At 44.8% G+C, this 23,150-nt stretch overlaps 1 protein-coding gene across 1 annotated transcript in view; it reads left to right on the top strand.

Moving 5' to 3' along the window:
• The first annotated feature begins 2,212 nt into the window (after positions 1–2,212).
• CLIC4 (chloride intracellular channel 4) overlaps positions 2,213–23,150 on the top strand; it is a 93,231-nt gene continuing 72,293 nt past the window's right edge. Inside the window, 1 exon segment of the mRNA NM_001131088.1 lies at positions 2,213–2,434. Coding sequence (NP_001124560.1) covers positions 2,363–2,434 — 72 coding nt within the window. The 5' untranslated portion in view covers positions 2,213–2,362.

The following is a 23,150-nucleotide window of genomic DNA, read 5'->3' as shown; positions in this document are numbered from 1 at the left end:
CTCAGGCACATTGAGTTTCTGCTGAATTGTTTTTTGGCTTAGATCTGCTTTGAACTGATTCACCATTTGGTTCCTTTTTGATAGGGCAGAGAGGGTGGATTCTGGAAGGAAACTTTGCTTCAGTTCATGATTCTATGAAAAATTAACACTGGGTTCAGTCCAGAGTCCAGTCAGTCACTTCAGGATTTTCATGGTTCAAGCCCCCATCTAAGGGGAGCCTCCTGGAATTTATTTTTTATTTATTTTCAACGAACTAGCCGGGCATAGAGAGAGTAGAATATGATGCCACATTCTAGCCTGCAGGGGTGGTAGGGACAGAGTAAGTCTCAATGCAGGTAACAGCCATACTGACGGAGCAGCACATATGGTAAGGCAAGAATCAGCAATTAGCCCCGCCCACTTCTAGATAATGAAACTGAGGCTTAGGGGTTTTAAGGACACTGCCTTGTCGGATTTGAACTTAAACAGTCAGACTACAGAGCACGTGTTCCTGACCACTGGGATACACTGGCTCTTTCACGGAGCCTCTATGAGAAAATTTGAGCAACTTGCTTTGGGCTGGCAGAAGAAGAAATTTCAAGTTTCACTGTATTTTCATGCCTACATACAATTTGTTCAAACATTCTGGTATGTGCTAGGCACCGAGGATATGGAGACAAACCTCCCATGTCTGGGCCTCCTGGAACTCACTATTTATCCCAACCTGGGAAGTTGGGAGGAGTAGCTGTGAGTCAATTATTATGGAAAGTCAGAAAAGGGCACAAGTAATTGTTTCCAGAGGAGGTGAAATTTGCCCCAGGCACTTAACAGCAGCAAACTAGGACCAGGTGCCTACAATCTCAAGGCAAGCACAGCTCTTGCCCTCGGGGGCTTAAATCCCAGGGCAGTTTAACTGGTTTGCGGACCACCTACTTCAGAATTGTCCTGGTGCTTACTAAGATGTGGATTTCTCTTTTTCCCAGAGGATCTGGGAAACATAAAGCGGGGCTGCGTGTAGCACCTAGGTGATTCTGATGCACACTCAAATTTGCCAAGTGAGCGGGGTTGGGGGGGGCGGGGAAGAAATGGGTGTGGGCAGTGGGGAACAAGATAGACAACGACTTGGGAGTCCTTAGTGGCCTGCAGGCACTGAGATTGCAGTTCAAGATCTTGAGCTTTGGGAGTTGCTACTCTCCAAGGGCTAGCTCAGAGCCTGAAACACAGTAAGGTTTCATAAATATTTGTGAATATGCGCCCGGCGCGGTGGCTCACGCCTATAATCCCAGCACTTTGGGAGGCCGAGGCGGGCGGATCACGAGGTCAGGAGATCGAGACCATCCTGACTAACACGGTGAAACCCCATCTCTACTAAAAATACAAAAAATTAGCCGGGCGTGGTGGTGGGCATCTGTAGTCCCAGCTACTTGGGAGGCTGAGGCAGGAGAACGGCGTGAACCCGGGGCAGAGTTTGCAGTGAGCCGAGATCGTGCCACTGCACTCCAGCCTAGGCGATAGAGCCAGACTCCGTCTCAAAAAAAAAAAAAATATATATATATATATATATATTTGTGAATATGCTGGCTGCCAAGATCGAAACGATCAGGAGCGTCAAAGGGAAAACGAAGTCAGAGGCAGAAGAAAAAGGTGTTCCCCAGGCGATGAAAACTTTCCAGTAAGTTGTCTTGGAAAAGGCAACTCCGCGTAATAGAGGGAGTTGGGGAGGTGGCCGCTGCGGGAAAGGGCGATGAGTCCTGGGGTGCTGCAGCGGGGGAGTGGGTAGGAGGCGCCTCCTCGCTTCCCCAGGCCGGCCGAAGCATGAGGTCACCTGGCACAGCACCAGCAGCAGCTGCGGAGGACGCGCAGGCGCTGCGGCGGGAGGCAGTGTCAGGCTCGGGCCCCTGGGGAATTCCCTCCCCCCTTTCCCCCCGCGCCCGTCCCCTCGAGAGGCGTACCCGGGTCCCGCCCGCCAGAGCCTGAGCTTTGTACCGCCCACCAAGGCCACGCCCCCTACCAGCTTTGAGGCGTCGCAGAGGTCCTTTCTTCGGCTCTGGAGCGGTCCCTCCGTCTTCCCCGCTCGAGGCCACGCCCCCGTGCTCCTGCCGCCTTATTTTCCCCGGAGAGTCCCGAGGCGCTGCGCCTTGGCCCCGCCTACAGCCCGAGGCCCCGCCCCCGGCGCCCCTCCCAGCCGTTTGAAGCGGCTGAGGCTGCGGCTGGCTCAGAGTGGCGCGGGGGGCGTGGGGCGGTGCTGAGGAGCTGAAGCCGTGGCCAGCTAGACGCCGGACAGTCCAGCGAGCAGCACGGCGGGAACCGGCAGCCGAAGCAGTCTCGGAGCAGAAGCAGCAGCAGCAGCCCTCGCCGTTCGCGGAGCGCAGCCGAGCCGGCCATGGCGTTGTCGATGCCTCTGAATGGGCTGAAGGAGGAGGACAAAGAGCCCCTCATCGAGCTCTTCGTCAAGGTGAGCGCTCGCCTCGCGGTCCCGCCCGGCCGATCCCCCGGCGCCCTCCCGGCTGCGGGGAGCGGCGTCCCGGGGCTCTCCCGAGGCGCCCCCGCTCGGCGCCCCCGCTCGGCGCCAGCACCCATCCCGCTGCGGGCTCCCGCGCCCCCGGCCCATTGTCTGGGGACCGCCCGCGCCTTCCCGCCTCCGAGGGCCCGTCGAGGGGTCCGGGCTGGGGACCCGGGCGGCGGCCACCGTCTCCAGCGCGCGGGCATCGGCGGACGCCAGACCAGCGTCCCGCGCCTAGGTGGGTCGGGAAGAGCCCGCGGGCGGGACTTGCTTGCCCCGGGGCCCCAGCGCCGGGCGCGTGCGGGTCCTGTCACCACCCCCGCCCGGGCGCCGGGGCCCGGCCCCACCCGCTTCCCAGCGCTCCGCTCCGCCGCCCGGAGCCCGAACTGCGGCCGGCCGCCCGATGAGCTTTCAAACGAACTTCTTTGAACGCGTTTTTGAAAAAGCATTTGCTCCCCACTGGTCTGAAACGGAAACTTTAATTTTCGATGCAATCTTAAACAAATTTACCAAAGAGCAGGTGCTCTTGGACCTTCGGAAAAGACCGAGATTCCCAACTTGTGTTTTTCTGTCTTGGGCATTTACTGGCTTTCTCGTTTCTCAAGCGCGGAGTGTTCTGTATGATGCAACATTTTGGCTTCTCCCCCCGGCGTTGCTGCTTCGGGAAGGATTGTGTGGGCCCTTTTGTTTTGAAAGAAATTGAGGGAGAGAATTCTTAACTTGCTTGGGCTTTAAAGGGTTGGTTTTCCCTTGTGTCTTCGGCTTTCATGTCCTGGAACTTATTTGCTTACACATACTACCCCTCTTCCTTTGCTTTTCTCTTTAATACTTTTTATTTTAGCAAAGGAGAGAGTCGAAGTTATAAACATCTGGATCCAGCTCCTTCCCTCAAAACTTAAAAAAAACACTTTGAGCTTCTTCCAGTCACTTAAAAAGCCAGGCTCATTCGGAGCTAGGCAACATACCGGAAAGTAAATGGTCATCTAGAACTATTGGGTTCTTTTTTTTTCCCCGAGTTTTTACTTTAAAGAAAGGCCATTTCAGGATGTGTTTAAGAGATAGAGAAGGGCTGGGTGCGGTGGCTCATGCCTGTAATCGCAGCACTTTCGGAGGCCGAGGTGGGAGGATTACTTGAGTTCAAAAGTTCGAGTCCAGCCTGAACAAGATGGCGAAACCGTCTCTACAAAAAAATACAAAAATTAGCTGGGAGCGATGTTACGCGCCTGTACTACTCTGGAGGCTGCGGTGGGAGAATCGCTTGAGCCCGGGAGGTCCAGGCTGCAGTGAGCCACGTCGCACCACTGCATTCCAGCCTGGGCGACAGAGCAAGACCCTCTCACAAACAAAAGAGGTGGAGAGAAGAAATAATCTGCATTTACTTCTGCAGTCATCAGTAATGACTGAAACAGTGTTTGCCTTAGGATTTTCTTTCAATTGTCAATTTTAGATTTTTTTTTTTTTTTTGGTCCAGGGAACTGAAACAACAGACAGGTATAGAACCCCCAAAATATCAAAGCGTTTCGGTTACTTTGAGTGGCAGATATAGTACTTTGAGGTGCGTAGAATGTAGGAAGGAACCTGAAATATAAGAAAGGAAGGAGGCCGGGCGCGGTGGCTCACGCCTGTAATCCCAGCACTTTGGGAGGCTGAGGCGGGCAGATCACGAGGTCAGGAGATCGAGACCATCCTGGCCAACATGGTGAAACCCCATCTCTACTAAAAATACAAAAATTAGCTGGGCGTGGTGGCGCGTGCCTGTAGTCCCAACTACTCGGGAGGCTGAGGCAGGAGAATTGCTTGAACCCGGGAGGCAGAGGCTGTGGTGAGTGGAGATTGCGCCACTGCACTCCAGCCTGGGCAACAGAGCAAGACTCCATTTCAAAAAAAAAAAAAAAAAAAAAGAAAGGAAGGGTGGTGGGTGGAAAACAGCATGGAGAAGGGAAACAAGTGGGCCAGAGATGAGTTAAAAAAAATTTTACTGAGTGAGGAATAGGAAGGAATTTCCATAAACTCAAAAAAAGTGCATCCATGAATAATCTGTAAAACATGATACTTAACAATGAAACTTTAGAACAGTATTAAACTTAGAATAAGATAAAGCTACTATCGGGCCGGGTGAGGTGACTCACGCCCTGTAGCATTTTGGGAGGCCGAGATGGGGAGATCACTTGAGGCCAGGAGTTCGAGACCAGCCTGGCCAACATGGTGAAACCCTGTCTCTACTAAAAATAGAAAAATTAGCCAGGCATGGTGATGGGCCCAGCTATTCGGGAGGCTGAGGCATGAGAATCGCTTGAACCAGGGAGGCGAAGGTTGGAGTGAGCCAAGATCAAGTCACTGCACTCCAGCCTGGACGACAGAGTGAGACTTCATCTCAAAAAAAAAAAAAAAAAAGATAAAGCTATTATCAGTTATGGCTCTATTCAGCATTCTATTATTCTATTGGAGGAGCTAATCAAAGAAGACAAGAAAAATTAAGTGTCTGAATTAGGAAGAGATCAGTGCTTACCACCCTGCTTACTATTAATTTCATCTTTCAGTTAGAATAGCAGAGGGGCATGGTGCAGTTTTCCAAACTTGAGTCACTTGCATCCCCTTTCTGTTTTTCATATTTGTATTGAGAACCACTGAAAATCATCCTTCCTACCATTAGTTGTAAGCCTTTCTCATTGGGCTTGGTGGCAGAGAATCAGGGTTCAAGTCACAGTTCTTTACTCCTTGGTTGGGTTACCCTAGGTAGTTTGTTTTCACTCTTTAAGCCTTATTTGTCTCATTTGTGAAATAAGAAATGTTTTCTGCTACCCAGGGATTCAACATAGGCAAACTTTGCACTGATACAGATCAGGTTTTTTTTTTTTTTTTTTTTTTGAGATGGTGTCTCGCTCTGTCACCCTGGCTGCTGGAGTGCAATGGCGCGATCTCGGCTCACTGCACCCTCTGCCTCCCAGGTTCAAGTGATTCTTCTGCCTTTGCCTTCCGAGGAGCGCATGCACCACTACGCCTGGCTGATTTTTGTATTTTAGTAGAAACTGGGTTTTACCATGTTGGCCAGGCTGGTCTCAAACTCCTGACCTTCAGTGATCTGCCCGCTTTGGCCTCCCAAAGTGCTGGGATTACAGGCTTGAGCCTCTGTGCTCGGCCCCTAGACCAGTTTGTTTGAAAGGGGAAAAAAGGGCAGGTAAAATGTGTTAAAGGGCATTCTTGATCTCTTCTCAAAACCTATGTGTGGGAAATGCAAATGGGGGAAATACCCTTGTAAATATAGTTATTTTGAAAGCAGTGGACCAGGTGTGGTGGCTCACTCCTGTAATCGCAGCCCTTTGGGAGGTGGAGGGGGGTGGATCACTTGAGGTTGAGACCAGCCTGGCCAACATGGCGAAACTGCATTTCTACTAAAAATACAAAAATTAGCCACGCATAGTGGTGCATGGCTGTAATCCCAGCTACTCGGGAGACTGAGGCAGGAGAATTGCTTGAACCTGGGAGGCGGTGGTTGCAGTGAGCCGAGATGGTGCCACTGCCCACCAGCCTGGGCGACAGAGTGAGACTCCATCTCAAAAAATAAAAAAAAAAAAAAAAAAAAAAGAAAGTAGAGAGGGTGCAGAGGCTGTGGTTGTCCAGAGTGGTATGTTGAACAGTGTTAACCTGCCAAGAGGTATCTGAGTTTGTAGAAGAAAACTATTTACAGTTGAAGCACATAGCATGTATAGAAATTAGAAATTTGGTGGTGGTGCTGGGGGAAGGCCAAGAGATGTAATGGGGCTTTGAGCCTACCTGTCTAGCTAGCACTGAGCTTTACATTGAAGAGAGAGAGAGATGAGCACCTTCTCAAATAGTGTGACTGAACTCACAGCTGCATTTCCTTCCTTGTGAGTAGTTTTTGGAGTTGTCTGCCCGTGAGCCCATTAACTCCCTGTCATCTATATAACAGCAGGATGGTTTTTTTGGTTTGTTTTTGTTTTGTTTTACCCTCAACATCTGGAGGATAGATAGGATGCCCTCTCAAAAGTAAAAAAGGCAGCTGGGCTGTGGTGGCTCACGCCTGTAATCCTAGCACTGTAGGAGGCCAAGGAGGATGAATCTTTTGAGCTCAGGAGTTCTAGACCAGCCTGGGCAACATGGTGAGACCCTGTCTCTACAAAAACTGTTTAAAAAATTGCCAGGCACAGTGGCTCATGCCTGTAGTCCCAGTACTTTGGGATGCTGAGGCAGGCAGATCTCTTGAGCCCAGGAGTTCGAGACCAGCCCGGGCAACGTAGCAAAACCCCATCTCTACAAAAAATATAAAAAATTAGCTGGGTGTGGTGATACATGCCTGTGGCCCCAGCTGAGATGGGAGGATTCCTTTAGCCTGGGAGGCAGAGGTTGCTGTGAGCCGTGATTGTGTCACTGCACTCCAGCTTGGGTGAGACCCTATCTCTAATAAATAAATAAGTAAGTAACTAAGCTGGGCCTGGTGGCCCACACCTGTAGCCCTAGCCGTAGAGGCTGCGGGTGGGAGGATTGTTTGAGCCCAGGAGTTCAAGGCTGCAGTGAGCTTATGATCATGTACCTGCACTCCAATCTGGGTGACAGAGCAAGACCCTGTTTCAGGGTAAAAAAAAAAGGCTTACAATGGCAATCATCGTCAACAGTGGAGATGCTCTCTACCCCACCCAGAGGTGGCCTGGTAGGTATATGTATTTCCAGCTGGGAACCACCAACAGATACGGTATATTTCTGACCTTTTAGCGAGCGCATAAGGTCCCTTGTAATCTGGGTTTCTTTCTTTCTTTTTTTTTTTTTTTTTAAGATGGAGAGTTTCGCTCTTGTTACCCCTCAGCTTCCCGAGTGGCTGGGACTACAGGCGCGCACCACCACGCCTGGCTAATTTTATATTTTTAGTAGAGACAGGGTTTCTCCATGTTGGTCAGGCTTGTCCCAAACTCCTGACCTCAGGTGATCCGCCTGCCTTGGCCTCCAGAAGTGCTGGGATTACAGGTGTGAGCCACCGAGCCTGGCCTACTACCTGGGTTTCTAATCCAATATGTCCAGTTACTAATTGTGTATCCCAGGATACATCACTTAAACCTGTCTGTGCCACATCTGCACAGTTGGGATACTAGTAGAACAGTCCTATGGGATAAATTAATATATGTAGTATGCAACAATCTTAGAACAATGTCTAGTACACAGTAAGCAAATAAATGCTAGTTGTGTATAATTTTGTATGAATATATATTTATATGCAGATCTCCCCTACTAGATAGACAGTAAATTCCTTGAGGATAGGGTGTGCATATGGTTCAGAGTGCCTGCAACTTAAGAGGATGCCAAATGTTTGAAATGAGATTGCTCCCTTCTTTCAGAGAATTCTGTTGTCGAGCATTTTGTTGTCAATGTATGTCTCTACCATGCTTTGGAATTAGAAACCACTTACTGAGATCCCGATGGTTGGAGCGTCAAAGCATGGTTCTTCATCCTGTTTTCTCTAGCCTCCAGTCTCCAAACCCAGTGTAATTTTATCTACTCACCTCTTTTTTTCTCCATTTAATACTTCCAGTCTTTTTTTTTTGAGATGGAGTCTTGCACTGTTACTCGGGCTGGAGTGCAGTGGCATGATCTTGGCTCACTGCAACCTCTGCCTCCCGAGTTCAAGCGATTCTCCTGCCGCAGACTCCGGAGTAGCTGGGGTTACAGGCACCCGCCACCATGGCCAGCTAACTTTTTGTATTTTTAGTAGAGACGAGGAGCTAATTTGTATTTTTAGTAGAGATGGGGTTTCACTATGTTGGCCAGGCTGGTCTTGAACTCCTGACCTAGTGATCCACCTGCCTCAGCCTCCCAAAGTGCTGGGATTACAGGCGTGAGCCACCGTGCCAGTCTTTTATATATTTACTAGTGTTTCTTCTTGGCTATGTCCAGAATTTGGGGAACCAAGATTTTTGTTTGGGTAAAACTAAATATTAACTCTTGAACCACAAATGAGAGTAGTAGAGATGGGGTTTCTCCATCCAGCCTGGCCAACATGGTGAAACCCCGTCTCTACTAAAAATATAAAAATTAGCCGGGCGTGGTGGCGGGCGCCTGTAATCCCAGCTACTCGGGAGTCTGAGGCAGGAGAGTCACTTGAACTCGGGAGGCGGAGATTGCAGTGAGCCAAGATTGTGCCATTGCACTCCAGCCTGAGGAACAAGAGCAAGACTCTGTCTCAAAAACAATCAAATCAAAAAACAGAAAGTAATCCCTTTGCGGAGTTCAGTTTTATGGGCTGGAATTTAAACTTGTTGTTGTGCCACTGTGAATTGGGACGATCACTGTCAGCAAGTAGTCACCAAGCTGCTGGGATTGGGGTGATGTTTGTAAAAAGTTAATCTGGTGCAGGGTGGCGTAACACATAAGAGTCTGTTTCTTTTGAGATATTTGGCAGAGGTTCCTAATGTGCATGGACTCTGGAGCCAGACTGCTTGACTTGAATCTGGCTTCTAGTATGTCAGGCAAGTTTTTAAGCTCTCAGTGCTTCAGTTTCCTAACTTCTAATATCAGGATAATAATAGTAACAATTTTATATGGTTACTGAGGGGATTAAAACTGTTAATCTGTGCATATTAGTTAGGGTAGTTTAAGTTGCTGTAATAAGTTATCCCCCCACAAACGGTGGTTCAAATATGATGGAAGTTTATTTCTCACCCCTCAGTCCAGGAGAATGTCTTAGATGTTAGGGTGGCTTTCCTCCTCAGAGTCATTAAGGGACCCCGGCTCTTTCTTGCTTATTTGTCCACTAACACCCAGAGCATTGTCCTCTTCTGAATTGTCAAAGTTGGTGGGTGACAAGTACTGTCTGCTGCCAGTGGGGGGTGGAAAATATGGAGGAAGCACATCTTAAGGTCCCCAGCTCAGAAGTTCTACCTGTTACTTCCGGTCACATTCTACTGGCGAGAACTTAATCACATAGCTTCATCTGCAAGAGAGGCTGGCAAGTGTGGTGTAACCGTATACCATCCTATGTAAAGCTTTAGGAAGAGTGCTTGACACATAGTAAACACCTGCTTTTGTCATCGATAATAGTTTTTTATTATATTATAAATATATAATATAATAGTTTATTATTATATGATTTTTTTTTTTTTGAGACGGAGTCTCGTTTTGTTGCCAGAATGTAGTGGCGCATTCTTGGCTCACTGCAACCTCTGCCTCCCATGTTCAAGCGATTCTCCTGCCTCAGCCTCTGGAGTAGCTGGGACTATAGGCGCGTGCCACCATGCCCAGATAATTTTTGTATTTTTAGTAGAGATGGGGGTTTCACCGTGTTGGTCAGGATGGTCTCGATCTCCTGACCTCGTGATCTGCCCACCTTGGCCTCCCAAAGTGCTGGGATTACAGGCGTGAGCCACTGCGCCCAGCCTAATAATATATTATTTTTAAATGTGGGCTCTATTAGTAGGATCAGGGAGTTCTGTAAATCCTTAAAATTACAGTAAAAAATTCTAATGTGAGGCTTTTTTTCTGAAAATTCCTAAACCAAGGCTAAGAACCACTGTTCTAAAAGAAGTAAATAGTGGAATTCTTAGAGTCAAGAATACTTTATATAAACAAAGTATAAAAGAAGGGCTTGGGCTAGATAATCACTGAGGTCTCTTCTAGTTATTATTAACTATGACTTAAAGAATGTACCGACATGAACTAAGCGCTGATACTGAGTTAAGTACTATGGAAGATATAAGAAATTATTAAACAGTTAATTTTTTTAGATTTACAAATTTTATTGGAAAGAAAACAATACAAGATGGTCCATGCTTAAAGAGTCAAGTGGGGCTCACATTAAGTAGGGCTAGGAGACATGGGGAAAGATGGAAGGAGGCTTAAACTTGACCTTGAAAAAGGAGGTGAATAGGTGGGTTCGGAATAGCCAAGAATGGGAACGTGAGTTTTGACATCATGCGGAAACTCCGTATGCAGGAAACAATTGGTAGATTGAGACCTAAGAAGGAACCAGGAGTGATTCAGATCTATAGTGCCAGGGAGACAAGTTATTTAAAAGTTGAGGTTGAGACTTTTAAAACCTAACTTGGATTTTTGTTAATGTATACATTTTCCTAGCCTTTTTCATTCTCCCCATACTTTCCTGTGTTTTTGGATTGCTGTCTGTTCAATAACTTTTCAGTGGTACTTGGGAAGGTGCAAATGGATTGTACAGGTGGACTGTTTTGACAGTTTAAAGTGGGAATTCTTTATATTGTTTCAAGGGCAGGCTTCAGACTTCCCCCCGTCTTTGTTTTTTCAAACAGAAAAAATGAAATAAATTTTCTATAGGAAATGATGCTGAAAACTTTGTTCTGGTAATTAACAAAAGCTAACTCAATATTCAGACAATATTACCTTGAATCTAATTGATTTGCCATTCATTTGAGGTTTCCAGGGGGAAAATTCAGGAGACAGAAATGAATGTAAAGTATGAAGTTAATGAAACCCTATTATTTTAACTTTTTGCGTGAGCTGTTCCTGAAGACCTAACAATGCTACTTTTGGCAAAGGCCAAAGTTGACGATTTTGGTTTAATGTAAAAACCTGTGAGAAAGGAGCCTAGAATGGGGAAGAGGCAGGAGGCTTTGAGCCTAGGAGACTGAGCACACGAAAAGCTTAACAGAGTATGAATAATAATAGGAAAGAGGCAATTGGGAGAAGAACCTGGCTGTCACGAAAAGTCACAATTGGTTTGGGAGGATGCCTGCAGAGGTGCCTAGAAGCCAGTAAGTAAGGATGGTGAGCCATCCTTTCCCGCTTCCTGTTTCATTAGAGCTATGGAGCCTCCGTGTTCTGATGTCCCCTGAATAGGGAATTGTGAGTCCATAAAAGGAAAATGTGTTAGGCAGGATGGGAAGTGTGATTAAGGCATGAGTTAAGATTTTGGTCAAGTAGAGGAGTAAGCTAGGATGGGTTTGCCCATTTTAGACGCTTGTATAGAGAATGGAAAGGGACTTTCTGAAGGAAAATAACATTAGGTCGTGGTTACCTATTGTCCAAGGATGGTTTAAGACATGTAAATGTAATTTAGGGCATCAGCTGGTGAATTTTCTTGTGGCTTTTAATTATATTGTCTATTTCGAGACTTGCCTCTTATCTCTCAATGGTCAGTTCCAGATATTGGTATAAGAAATAAGAAATAACAATGATAGGCCCACTGCGGTGGCTCACACCTGTAATCCCAGCACTTTGGGAGACCGAGGTGGGTGGATCGCCTGAGGTCAGGAGTTCGAGGCCAGCCTGGCCAACATGGAATCCCTGTCTCTACTAAAAATACAAAAATTAGCTGGGCGTGGTGGTGGGTGCCTGTAATCCCAGCTACTCGGGAGGCTGAGGCAGGAGAATTGCTTGAACCCAGGAGGCGGAGGTTGCAGTGAGCTGAGATTATGCCACTGCACTCCAGCCTGGGCGACAGAGTAAGACTCCGTCTCAAAAAAAAAAAAAAAAAAAATTATAGCCTGGGCAAAATAATGAGACCTCATCTCTATAAAAACTGAATTTTTGTATTTTTAGTAGAGATGGGGTTTCACCATGTTGGTCAGGCTTGTCTTGAACTCCTGACCTCATGATCTGCGTGCCTTGGCCTCCCAAAGTACTGGGATTACAGGCGTGAGCTGCCACTCCCGGCCCCGTCTCTACTAAAAATACAAAAATTAGCTAGGCATGATGGTGCACGCCTGTAATCCCAGCTACTCAGGAGGCTGAGGCAGGAGAATCTCTTGACCCAGGAGGCGGAGGTTGCAGTGAGCTAAGATCACACCACTGCACTCCAGCCTGGGCAACAGAGTGAGACTCTGTCTCAAAAAAAAAAAAAAGTTAGTCTGGTGTGGTGGTGGTGATGAGTGCCTCTAGACCTAGCTTTGGCAGGCTGAAGCTGGAGGATCACTTGAGCCTAGAAGTTCGAGGCTGCAGTGAGCTATGATTGTGCCACTGCACTCTGGCCTGGGTGACAAATAAATGGATATCCTATCTCTTAAAAAAAAAAAAAAGAAAGAAAGAAAATAACTATCCATATAATTAGCCTTATATAGTTTCTGTTTTTTCCTTTATTTAAAATAAAATCACAAAAAACAAAATTAAAAAAAGAAAAAAAAATAAAACCAGGATAATGTATTAGTCTAATTTATGAAAGTGACAACTTAATGCAGATAAATAAGACTGCATTTGAAAATTGTATCAAATGTAGACTAGGAGTATCTTAAATTTTAACTTTTTTTTTTTTTTTTGAGATGGAGTTTTGCTCTTGTTGCCCAGGCTGGAGTGCAGTGGTCCGATCTTGGCTCACCGCAACCTCCGCCTCCCGGTTTCAAGCGATTCTCCTGCCTCAGCCTCCCGAGTAGCTGGGACTACAGGCACGTGCCACCACGCCCAGCTACTTTTTTGTATTTTTTAGTAGAGACGGGGTTTCACCATGTTGGCCAGGATGGTCTTGATCTCTTGACCTCATGATCCACCTGCCTCAGCCTCCCAAAGTGCTGGGATTATAGGCGTGAGCCACCGCGCCCTGCTAACATTAATGTTTTGAAAAAGTAACTATTAGAACCAGGGCCAGGAATGGACCTGAGTTCAACATGCATATATTTTGTACCTTTAAGCATCCTTTCATAGGTTTCTTTGCTTTTCTTGAAGTTGAAATACAAGCTTTTTCTTGAAGCTGAAATAAACTAGGAGTATGACAGGTTTTCTTTCCTTTTTTTTGTAACAGAATTATTACTTCCAACTTACATGTGAATAACTCATTCTTATGAAAAGATTTAGTTCTCATTATAATATAGTTGTGAAAATGTCAATCACCTGTAATAACTTAAGTATTGAATTTTACCACTGTGCAGCATAGCTATTTATTTGTGTGTGTGAGAGAAGAAAAAAGAGAATCTGAACAAATATTGGAGAATACAAAAACAATCAGATGAAAGCTGAGGTAATTAAGAACTTTTTTTTTTTTTTTTGAAATAGAGTCTCACTCTGTCGCCTAGGCTGGAGTGCAGTGGCGTGATCTTGGCTCACTGCAACCTCCGCCTCCCGGGTTCAAGCGATTCTCCTGCCTCAGCCTCCTGAGTAGCTGGGATTACAGACACCCACCACCATGCCTGGCTAGTTTTTTATTTATTTATTTATTTTGAGACCGAGTTTTGCTCTTGTTTCCCAGGCTGGAGTGCAATGGCACGATCTCTGCTCACCACAACCTCCGCCTCCTAGGTTCAAGCAATTCTTCTGCCTCAGCCTCCCAAGTAGCTGAGATAACAGGCATGCACCGCCACACCCGGCTAATTTTGTATTTTTAGTAGAGATGGGGTTTCTCCATGTTGGTCAGGCTGGTCTGTAACTCTGGACCTCAGGTGATCCACCCGCCTCAGCCTCCCAAAGTGCTGGGATTACAGGCGTGAGCCACCACGCCTGGCCTAGTTTTTGTATTTTTAGTAGAGATGGGGTTTCACCATGTTGGGTAGGCTGATCTTGAACTCTTGACCTTAGGTGATCTGCCTGCCTTGGCCTCCCAAAGTGCTGGGATTACAGGCATCTGGCCTTAAGAACTTTTAAGGATTTGTAAATTCTCTGCATGTTTTCTTCTGCTAACAACCAGTTACTTTATTTTGGAAGTAGAGAACAGGTGGTGGATTACAGGAGTGAATATTCATTAAAAACTAAAGATGGACCAGGCGTGGTGGCACATGCCTGTAACCCCAGCACTTTGGGAGGCTGGGGCAGGAGGATCATTTGAGCCCAGGAGTTCAAGACCAGCCTGAGCAACATAGTGAGACCCTGTCTCTACAAGAAAACAAAAGGTGAACCAAACTAGATTATTGTGCTACCTAGGAAAACGGAAAACGTGGTAGCTGTGAAAACAGACTAATCAGGAGAAAAAGAAGGTGATTAGACTTAAGAAATTAAATTTAAGCCTTGACCATAACATGCACCTAAGACTGAAATGAATTTTTTTCTTTTTCTTCCCTTCTTTTTCTTTTCTTTTCTTTTTTTTTTTTTTTGAGACACAGTCTTGCTCTGTGGCCCGGGCTGGAGTGCGCTGGTGCAATCACGGCTCACTGCAACCCCAACCTCCTGGGCTCAAGTGATCCTCTTACCTCAGCCTTCCAAGTAGCTGGGACCACAGGCGCGCGCCACCATGCTTGGCTGCTTTTTGTAGAGATGGGGTTTCTCAGTGTTGTCCAGGCTGTTCTCAAACTCCAGGGCTCAAGCAATTCTCCCACCTCAGCCTCTCAAAGTGCTGGGATTACAGGCGTGAGCCACCGTGCCCAGCCCTATTTAGCCTTTCTCTGTTTTAGTTTAAATATTGGTCCTAAGTTTGAAAAGGTAATGTCATTTCCTTCTGCTTTCTAGTATATTCATTGTGTGTATTATGCTCTTTTTAAAAAAGTGTCTTTTTCCAGTTATAAAAGCTATATGTATGTACTCTAGACAACTTAGAAAACAATAGAAAAGCATAAATAAAGTAAAAATTACTTATAACCCCTTGACTAGAAATAGTTGTTGCTATTGTATGTCCTAGTCTTTTTTTTTTTTTTTTTTTCCTCGTTCTTTCTCCCCGGCTGGAGTGCAGTGGTTCAGTCTCAGCTCACTGCAACCTCTGCCTCCTGGGTTCAAGCGATTCTCCTGCCTCAGCCTCCCAAGTAGCTGGGATTACAGGCGCCTGCCACCATGCCCAGATAATTTTTTTTTTGAGGCAGAGTCTCACTCTGTCGCCCAGGCTGGGGTGCACTGGTGCGATCTCAGCTCACTGCAGCCTTCACCTCCTGGTTCAAGTGATTCTCTTGCCTCAGCGTCCCAAGTAGCTGGGACTAGAGACACGTACCACCATGCCTGGCTTATTTTTGTATTTTTAGTAGAGACAGGGTTTCGCCATTGTTCGCCAGACTGATCTTGAACTCCTGACCTCTGGTGATCTGCCCGCCTTGGCCTCCCCAAAGTTCTGGGATTACAGGTGTGAGCCACCATGCCCGGCCCTTAGTCTTTATTTTATAAGTTTGCATGAATTATTATTTATTTATTTTTATTTTTGCTTGCATGAATTTTTGAGAATTTATATATAATATTTTAATGCTGTTCATGACAGAATACTTGAATGAGTGAAGAATGAGGACTGATCTGATATGTAATATGTGTTGCATTAAGTGAGTTGGTTTAAAGAAAATTTATTTAGATTTTATAAAAGAAACTCAGATTTTGCCTATATCTTCCTTAGAACATTTGATCTTTGGTGGAAGAAAGCAGGTCATGAAAGTATGACATGAAATGTTCCATTACCTAGAATGGATATTGATTAAATGGTTTGAAGGTAGATCCTCCTCTTGTGCTCTTTAGGGGAAATCTATTCTAAAAATGAAAGTTATTTTTCAGTATTAATTTCTTCCTTCAATATCTATGTAATAGGTAATATATGTCCATTTTATAGTTCAAGTATAATAAGAAACCAGTCTTTGCCTAGGAACAGTTGAGCACAGTATAGGGGATCATAACAGAAGCAAACATCAATTGAATACTTTCCATGCACTAAGTGCTGGAGAGGTAAAGGAGTAAGAATGAGCCCCTTGTGTTCAAGGAGCTCTCATTATAACCAAGTAGACAGTCAGGTGGTGAGTAAATGAGCCATGGTTGATGGTGGTAGGTTCTTAGCGCCATCTTTTTCCTATACAATACGTGACTTTTTTTTTTTGTCTCATGCACTTTTTTATTCTAGCTGAAATAAAAGCTTAAGAAATGATTTAAGTGGGAAATTAAATGAGATAATTGATTTAGAGATGAGTTAAATGTTTGTGTTGTATTCTAACAGTTTAAGGGTTGCTAGTATTACTGAATCTATTATACTGCTTATTATCAGTTGTTTAAAGAAACTTGACCAGGCATGGTGACTCACGCCTGTACTCCCAGCATTTTGGGAGGCCTAGGTGGGTGGATCGCTTGAGTCCAGGAGTTCAAGACCAGCCTCTGCAACGTGGGGAAACCCCATCTTTTTGTGTTTTGCAAAAATGTGGTGGCACGTGCCTGTATTCCCAGTTGCTTGGGGGCTGAGGCAGGAGGATCACCTGAACCTTGGGAGGTTGAGGCCACAGTGAGTAGTAATCCATAATCGTGTCACTGCACTCTGGCCTGGGCCACAGAGTGAGACCGTGTCTCAAAAAAAACCAAACCAAAACTTTTATCTTTTCCCTCAATAATTAGTTGCATGTTATATCTGCTAGTTTTGATCTATCTAAAATAAAATGGATACTTCTTGCCTCAAATTTTAAATAGGGTCCAGATGTGGTGGCTCATGCCTGTAATCCCAGCACTTTGGGAGGCTGGGGCAGGTGGATCAGCTGAGGTCAGGAGTTTGAGACCAGCCTGGCCAACATGGGGAAACCCCGTCACTACTAAGACTACAAAAAATTAGCCAGGCGTGGTGGCGGGTGCCTGTAATCTCAGCTACTTGGGAGGCTGAGGCAGGAGAATCGCTTGAACCTGGGAGGTGGAGGTTGCAGTGAGCCTAGATTGCACCACTGCACTCCAGTGACAGAGGGAGACTCCATCTCAAAAAAAAAAAAAAAAGAAAAGAAAAGAAAATCTTAAATAGATCCTACTTTCCCTAGTTGTTTATTGAATTAGATACGAAGTCTTTGATCTGGCATTGATCTAACTTGTATTTCCACTCTTAACCCCCACCACAGCTGCAGATATGCCTCATATTCTATCTAGATTGGTCTTAAACATGCCCTGCACTTCTCTGCCTTCGTGGAAGACTTTCGCTGATATTTCCTTCACTTGATATACTTTTGGCTTTTCCACCCTCTCCCTGCCCCCAATTTCCGCTTGCCAGAATAGTATCTGTTCTTCTTTCATTCATTTATTTAACAACTATTGAGACACTGTTCTAGGTGCTTGGATACACCTAGTGAACGAAGTTCCCATCATTATGGCAGTCATATTCAGTTGAGGGAGGCAAACAATAAATGCTGGCAATTAAATGCTGTGAAGAAAATGAAGTAGGTTAAGGAAATTTTTTGAAGTAGGTTAAGGAGTATTGATAATGATAGGGGGTGCTATTTTCAGTTTAACGGGGCATTCCGTTATCCCTGTGGAGAATGACAATTAGGAAGGCAAGGTCAGAAGCAGGGAGACTAATTAGAGGTGACTTTTCCAGTAATCCAGGCACGAGATGATGGTGGCTTGGAATAAGGTGGGAAGTTGCTGGATTCTGGATATATTTCTAAGATGGAGACAACAGAATTTCCTGATGGACTGGATGTGGAATGTGAGAGAAAGAGGAGTTAAAGATGATTCTGAGATTTTTGTTCTGAACAACCAGAATGATGGAGTTGTCATTAACTGAGGTGGAAAAGGCCATGAGAAGGGCTAGTTCTAATGGGGAGGAGATCAGGAGTTTAGTTTTTTGACATGTTAAATTCAAATTTGTTAATACCTCATAGAACCTATCGTCTACTTGGAGAGGCATATGTTAAAGAAACATATAAATAAGGACAGTAGGTTATTATATCAAAGAAAAGAACAGGGCAACTTGAGAAAGAATGACAGGAAACCCAATTTAGGTGGAGACTCAGCGAGAGCTTTTCTGAGAAAATGACATGTAGGATGAGTAGTAATTAGAATGAGGGGAAAAGCATTCTAGGTTGAAAGAATCAGCATGTGTAAAGACTGGAAATAATCAATTAAGGGTGTGACTGGAAAATAGAGGACAAAAGTGAGCAGTAGAGTGAGGAATTGACAGGGGCCACATCATGGAGGGCCTTGTATGTCATGTGAATTTTGTCCTTAGTAGAAATGGGTTTAAGTGAGGGAGCTTCAGGATTGGAGTTGCATCTTAATATGAGTAGCCTGGCTCTGTGGAAAATGAATTTAAGGGAGGCAAGAGTGGCAATAAGGACAACTATTTGCCAGGCCGTTGCAATCAAGAAAGGTGATGGTGGCTTGGATTAGGGAGGTGATGGAGAGAAGAGAATGGATTTGAGGTAGATTTTGGAAGTGGTGTCAATAGGAGGATGTTAAGGAGGTATGTGAGAGAGAAAAGTGTAAGAAATGACTTGGGTTTGTAATTAGAGTAGCTGGTCAAGAGTTGCCGTTCATGGAGAGGGAGGAGGAGCAGACAGAGTTCAAGTTTTGACTTGTTGAGTATAAGATGGCTGAGATGTCAAGTGGAGATGTTGGTAGAAAGTTGGATATACAGATCTGTTCAGAAAGGAGTCTAGGCAGGGTAGAGACATTTGGGACTTGATGACATATATATATATGTCATACTTGATGACATACATATATGTATATATGACATACACACACACATATAATATTTGGTATTTAAAGTGTATGAGGCTGGATGTGGTAGCTCACACCTATAATCCCAGCACTATGGAAGGCTGAGGTGGAAGATTTGCTTGAGGCCAGGAGTTTTTGACCAGTCTGGGCAACATAGCGAGACCCCATCCCTGCAAAAATAAAAATAAAAAATCAGCTGGGCATGATGTCACATGCCTATAGTCCTAGCTACTTCAGGAGGCTAAGGCAGGAAGGATCTTGAACCCAGGAGTTAGAGGCTACAGTGAGATATGATCATGCCACTGCACTGCCAGATGACGGCGTGAGACTCTGTCTCTAAAGAAAAAAACAAGTGTATGAGATCATTGTGTGGATGAGTAAAGAGTAAGGAAAATGCCTAGAAGCAAGTTCTGAGGAACTCTAAACACTTAGGGGTTGGGTAATGGAGGAGAAGCTAGACAAGGAGAACAAAGACGAGCTGTGGGAGAACAATAGTGAGTGGTGAGAGGAAAACTACTAGAGTGAGGTAGGAAGAAGCTAGGAGAGGTTTGTAAGGAGGGAGTGACCAGTTGTATCAAGCTGAGTGTTTGTTGGATTTAACATCCTGGAAGTTACTGGCAACCTTAGTAGTAACAGCTTTGGTGGAGTAGTGGTGGTGGGGAAGTCGTAATACAGAGGGTAGAAGAATGAAATAGGAAGGAAGAGACTAGAGTCAGTGTGTAAAGCCAACTCTAACAAGAAACTTGGCTATGTAGAAGAGACAGGTTGATAGCTGTAAAGGGGGATACATATGAAGGGAAGGCTTTAAAAAGTATGAGCTGTAAGAGCTGGGTTGAATGCTGATTTATTAGAGAAAGAGGTGGAAAATTAAACAGAGACATGGTTTAATGGATGTCCTTCAAGGAATCTCCCAAATGGCCACCTATTCCACTAGGTCCCCCTCAGTGGTATGTATTGTTTCTTCGTATGAATTTTCATACAACCTTCCCCTCTACTTCTTTACTTGAGGCCAAGTAAACTGTGAGGAAGAGATTTTGTTCTTCATCTTTGTATAAGCCAGACTGTCCAACACTATGTTTTTTTGAAGAACCAGCTAAGACAGGTTCTTCCGTTTCCTGACCCCCACACTCTGCAAGTGCAAAAACCATTTTGTTGCTCTCTACTAAAGAAAGAATTGGCTGGGCATGCTGGCTCACTCCTGTAATCCCAGCACTTTGGGAGGCTGTGGTGGGCAGATCACCTGAAGTCGGGAGTTTGAGACCAGCCTGACTAATATGGAGAAACCCCGTCTCTACTAAAAATACAAAAATTAGCCAGGCGTTGTGGCGCATGCTTGTAATCCCAGCTACTTGGGAGGCTGAGGCAGGAGAATCACCTGAACCTGGGAGGTGGAGGTTGCAGTGAATCGAAATCATGCCACTGCACTCCACAACAGAGCAAGACTCCGTCTCAAAAAAAAAAAAAAAAAAAAAAAAAGAATTAAGTTCAAATCTATAGCCTGGCATTCACGTCTATGGCCTTCATGTCTAGCTCCAATTAATTGAACAAATTTATCTCCTACTTCTCCTGGGTCTTACAGTCCGGCTGAATTGAACTCTTTGTTTCCATGTGAGCTGTCTTGTTTCCCTGAAGCAACCTTTCCCATCTCTTCCATTCCCATTTGTTTAAACTCCATAATCCTGTAAATCTCCATTTAAATGTGTCTCCCTTTGTTAATCCTTCAAGATTCATATTTCATGCCTCTTATATGACTCTTCGGTTATCTATTTTGTTGATAGTTTTGCCTGTATGTCTTATCTTTGCTATAATAAAGTAAGCTCCAGGAGAGTAGATTCCTTGTCTTATTCATCTTTGTGTCCACCACGATATTTAGTAGATTGTCTGCCTCATAATAGGTGTTCAGTAAGTCTTATTGAATGAGTAAATGCCCTTAAGTATAGTTGATAGACCTTAACCTACTGCTAGTAAATTATATTTGGCTAAAAATATTCTTTGTAAGTGCTGTGCTTTGGAAAAGGATCATCTGCTTAGCAGCACTGTTTGGTGGGTAGTTGTTGCCCAGGCTGGAGTGCAATGGCACAGTCTCCAGCTCACCGCAACCTCCGCCTCCCAGGTTCAAGCGATTCTCCTGCCTCAGCCTCTGGAGTAGCTGGGATTACAGGCATGTGCCACCACACCCAGCTAATTTTGTATTTTTAGTAGAGACGTGGTTTCTCCATGTTGGTCAGGGTGGTCTCAAACTCCTAACCTCAGGTGATCCGCCCGCCTTGGCCTCCCAAAGTGCTGGGATTACAGGCGTGAGCCACCATGTCTGGCTGAGGCTCACACTTGTAATCCCAGCACTTTGGGAGGCGAGGCAGGTGGATTGCGTGACCAGCCTGGACAACATGGTGAAACCCTGTCTCCACAAAAAATGCAAAAATTAGCTGTGTATTGAGGCACACGCCTATGGTCCCAGCTACTTGGGAGGCTGAGGTGGGAGGATTGCTTGAGCCCGGGAGGCGAAGTTTGCAGTGAGCCAAGATGGAGCTACTGTACTCCACCCTGGGCGACAGAGCAAGACCCTATCTCAAGGAAAAAAAAAATCGTACTCTGGTATCTTCTGGCATTTCACAGAAGGGCATCTGGATTCCTGCCAAAATTGATTCTTTTGTCTTTTATTAAAAATAATCTTTCAAGCAAATTTGAGATTTACCACTAAAGCCCTAAATTCCTTTTTATTTACTTTGTGTTTTAACTCTCTCTCTCTGCAGGTTTTTGTTGCTGTTGTTGTTGTTGTTGTTGGTTTTTTGGTAAATACAGAGACTACAAATTAAAAAAATCTTTCATTAAACATGTCTTTACTAAGTGCCTGCTAGGAACTGCTCTAAGCTCTGGGAAGCAAGAAAATGTACCCTCAGGTGTCAGTAATGAATGAGCTATAAGGAAGGCGTACTATACACCATTATATTAGATGGGATAATATTTTCTGCTGGAGTTATTGTAACTCACTGACTGGGAGGCCTTTTCACTTCTAGGAAGACCTGGTTTTCCTATATTTAGAATAGATACTGTTCCCATTGACTTCGTTTTCTGTTGGATTTCTTAAATGCATGAGATAGAAGAAGTATATATGGAAAAGCATTTCATATTTAATTGAAATAATATATACACTTATGGAGTGCTTTCTATGTGCCAGGCACTGTGTTAACTACATCTATGAAATATTAACTCATTTGATTGTTACTCAATAAAATGTTTGCTGAAGGAATATATAGAAGCTTTTATTTTTTCCTTGCACAGGCTTAATTTCAGAGGAGGTTGGGAGGAAAAGAAGAAATAAAAAATCACATGATTGGGAAAAAGCAAATGCTTAACAAGAAGCCAGAGAAATAGGCCGAGAGGGTGATGCAAATGACTGGGCTAAGTTCATATTTTAGATTGAAATAAACAGATTTACTTGTTTTTCCTTGCAAAGTAAAAAAGATTTAAGGGAGAGTCTGCAACTGTGTTTTGACCCTGAGCATGTGGCTTGATAGCTATTAAGATTAAGAGTGTTGAGAGCAGCTATTGTCCTGATGACTCAGCAGGAACCCCTGTGTTAGATTATACCGTTGCCTCAGTATTGCACGTAAAAAGTTCTTTATATCTTTTGAAATATTTGAGATCATAGATCCCAAAATCAGAGCCAGGGATGATTGTTTACTTGAAGTATCATTTGTATTTTTCTTTCCCTCTTTTTCTTTTTTCTTTCTTTCTTTCTTTCTTTTTTTTTTTTTTTTTTTTGAGACAGAGTCTCACTCTGTCACCTAGGCTGGAGTGCAGTGATGCCATCTTGGCTAACCGCAACCTCCACCTTCTGGGTTCAAGCAATTCTCCTGCCTCAACCTCCCAACTAGCTGGGATTACAGGTGCCCACCATCACGCCCGGCTAATTTTTAAATTTTTTTTAAATTTAAATTTAAATTTTTTTTCTTTTGAGATGGAGTCTTGCTCTGTCGCCAGGATGGCGTGCAGTGGCATGATCTCAGCTCACTGCAGCAGCCTCTGCCTCCTGGGTTCAAGCTATTCTCCTGACTCAGCTTCCTGAGTAGTTGGGACTATAGGCACACCACCACGCCCAGCTAATTTTTGTATTTTTAGTGGAGACAGGGTTACACCATGTTGGCCAGGATGGTCTCGATCTCTTGACCTCCTATTCCACCCGCCTTGGCCTCCCAAAGTGCTGGGATTACAGGTGTGAGCCACCACGCCCGGCCTATATTTTTAATAGATACAGGGTTTCACCATGTTGGCAAGGCTGATTTTGAAATCCTGACCTCAAATGATCCACCTATCTTGGCCTCCCAAAGTGCTATGATTATAGGCATGAGCCACTGCACCTTTTTTCTTTTTTTTTTAGATATCAGGTCTTGCTATGTTG

Source organism: Pongo abelii, chromosome 1 (assembly GCF_028885655.2).
Source record: "Pongo abelii isolate AG06213 chromosome 1, NHGRI_mPonAbe1-v2.0_pri, whole genome shotgun sequence".
Lineage (NCBI taxonomy): Eukaryota > Metazoa > Chordata > Mammalia > Primates > Hominidae > Pongo > Pongo abelii.
This window is presented reverse-complemented; position numbering and strand designations above follow the sequence as displayed.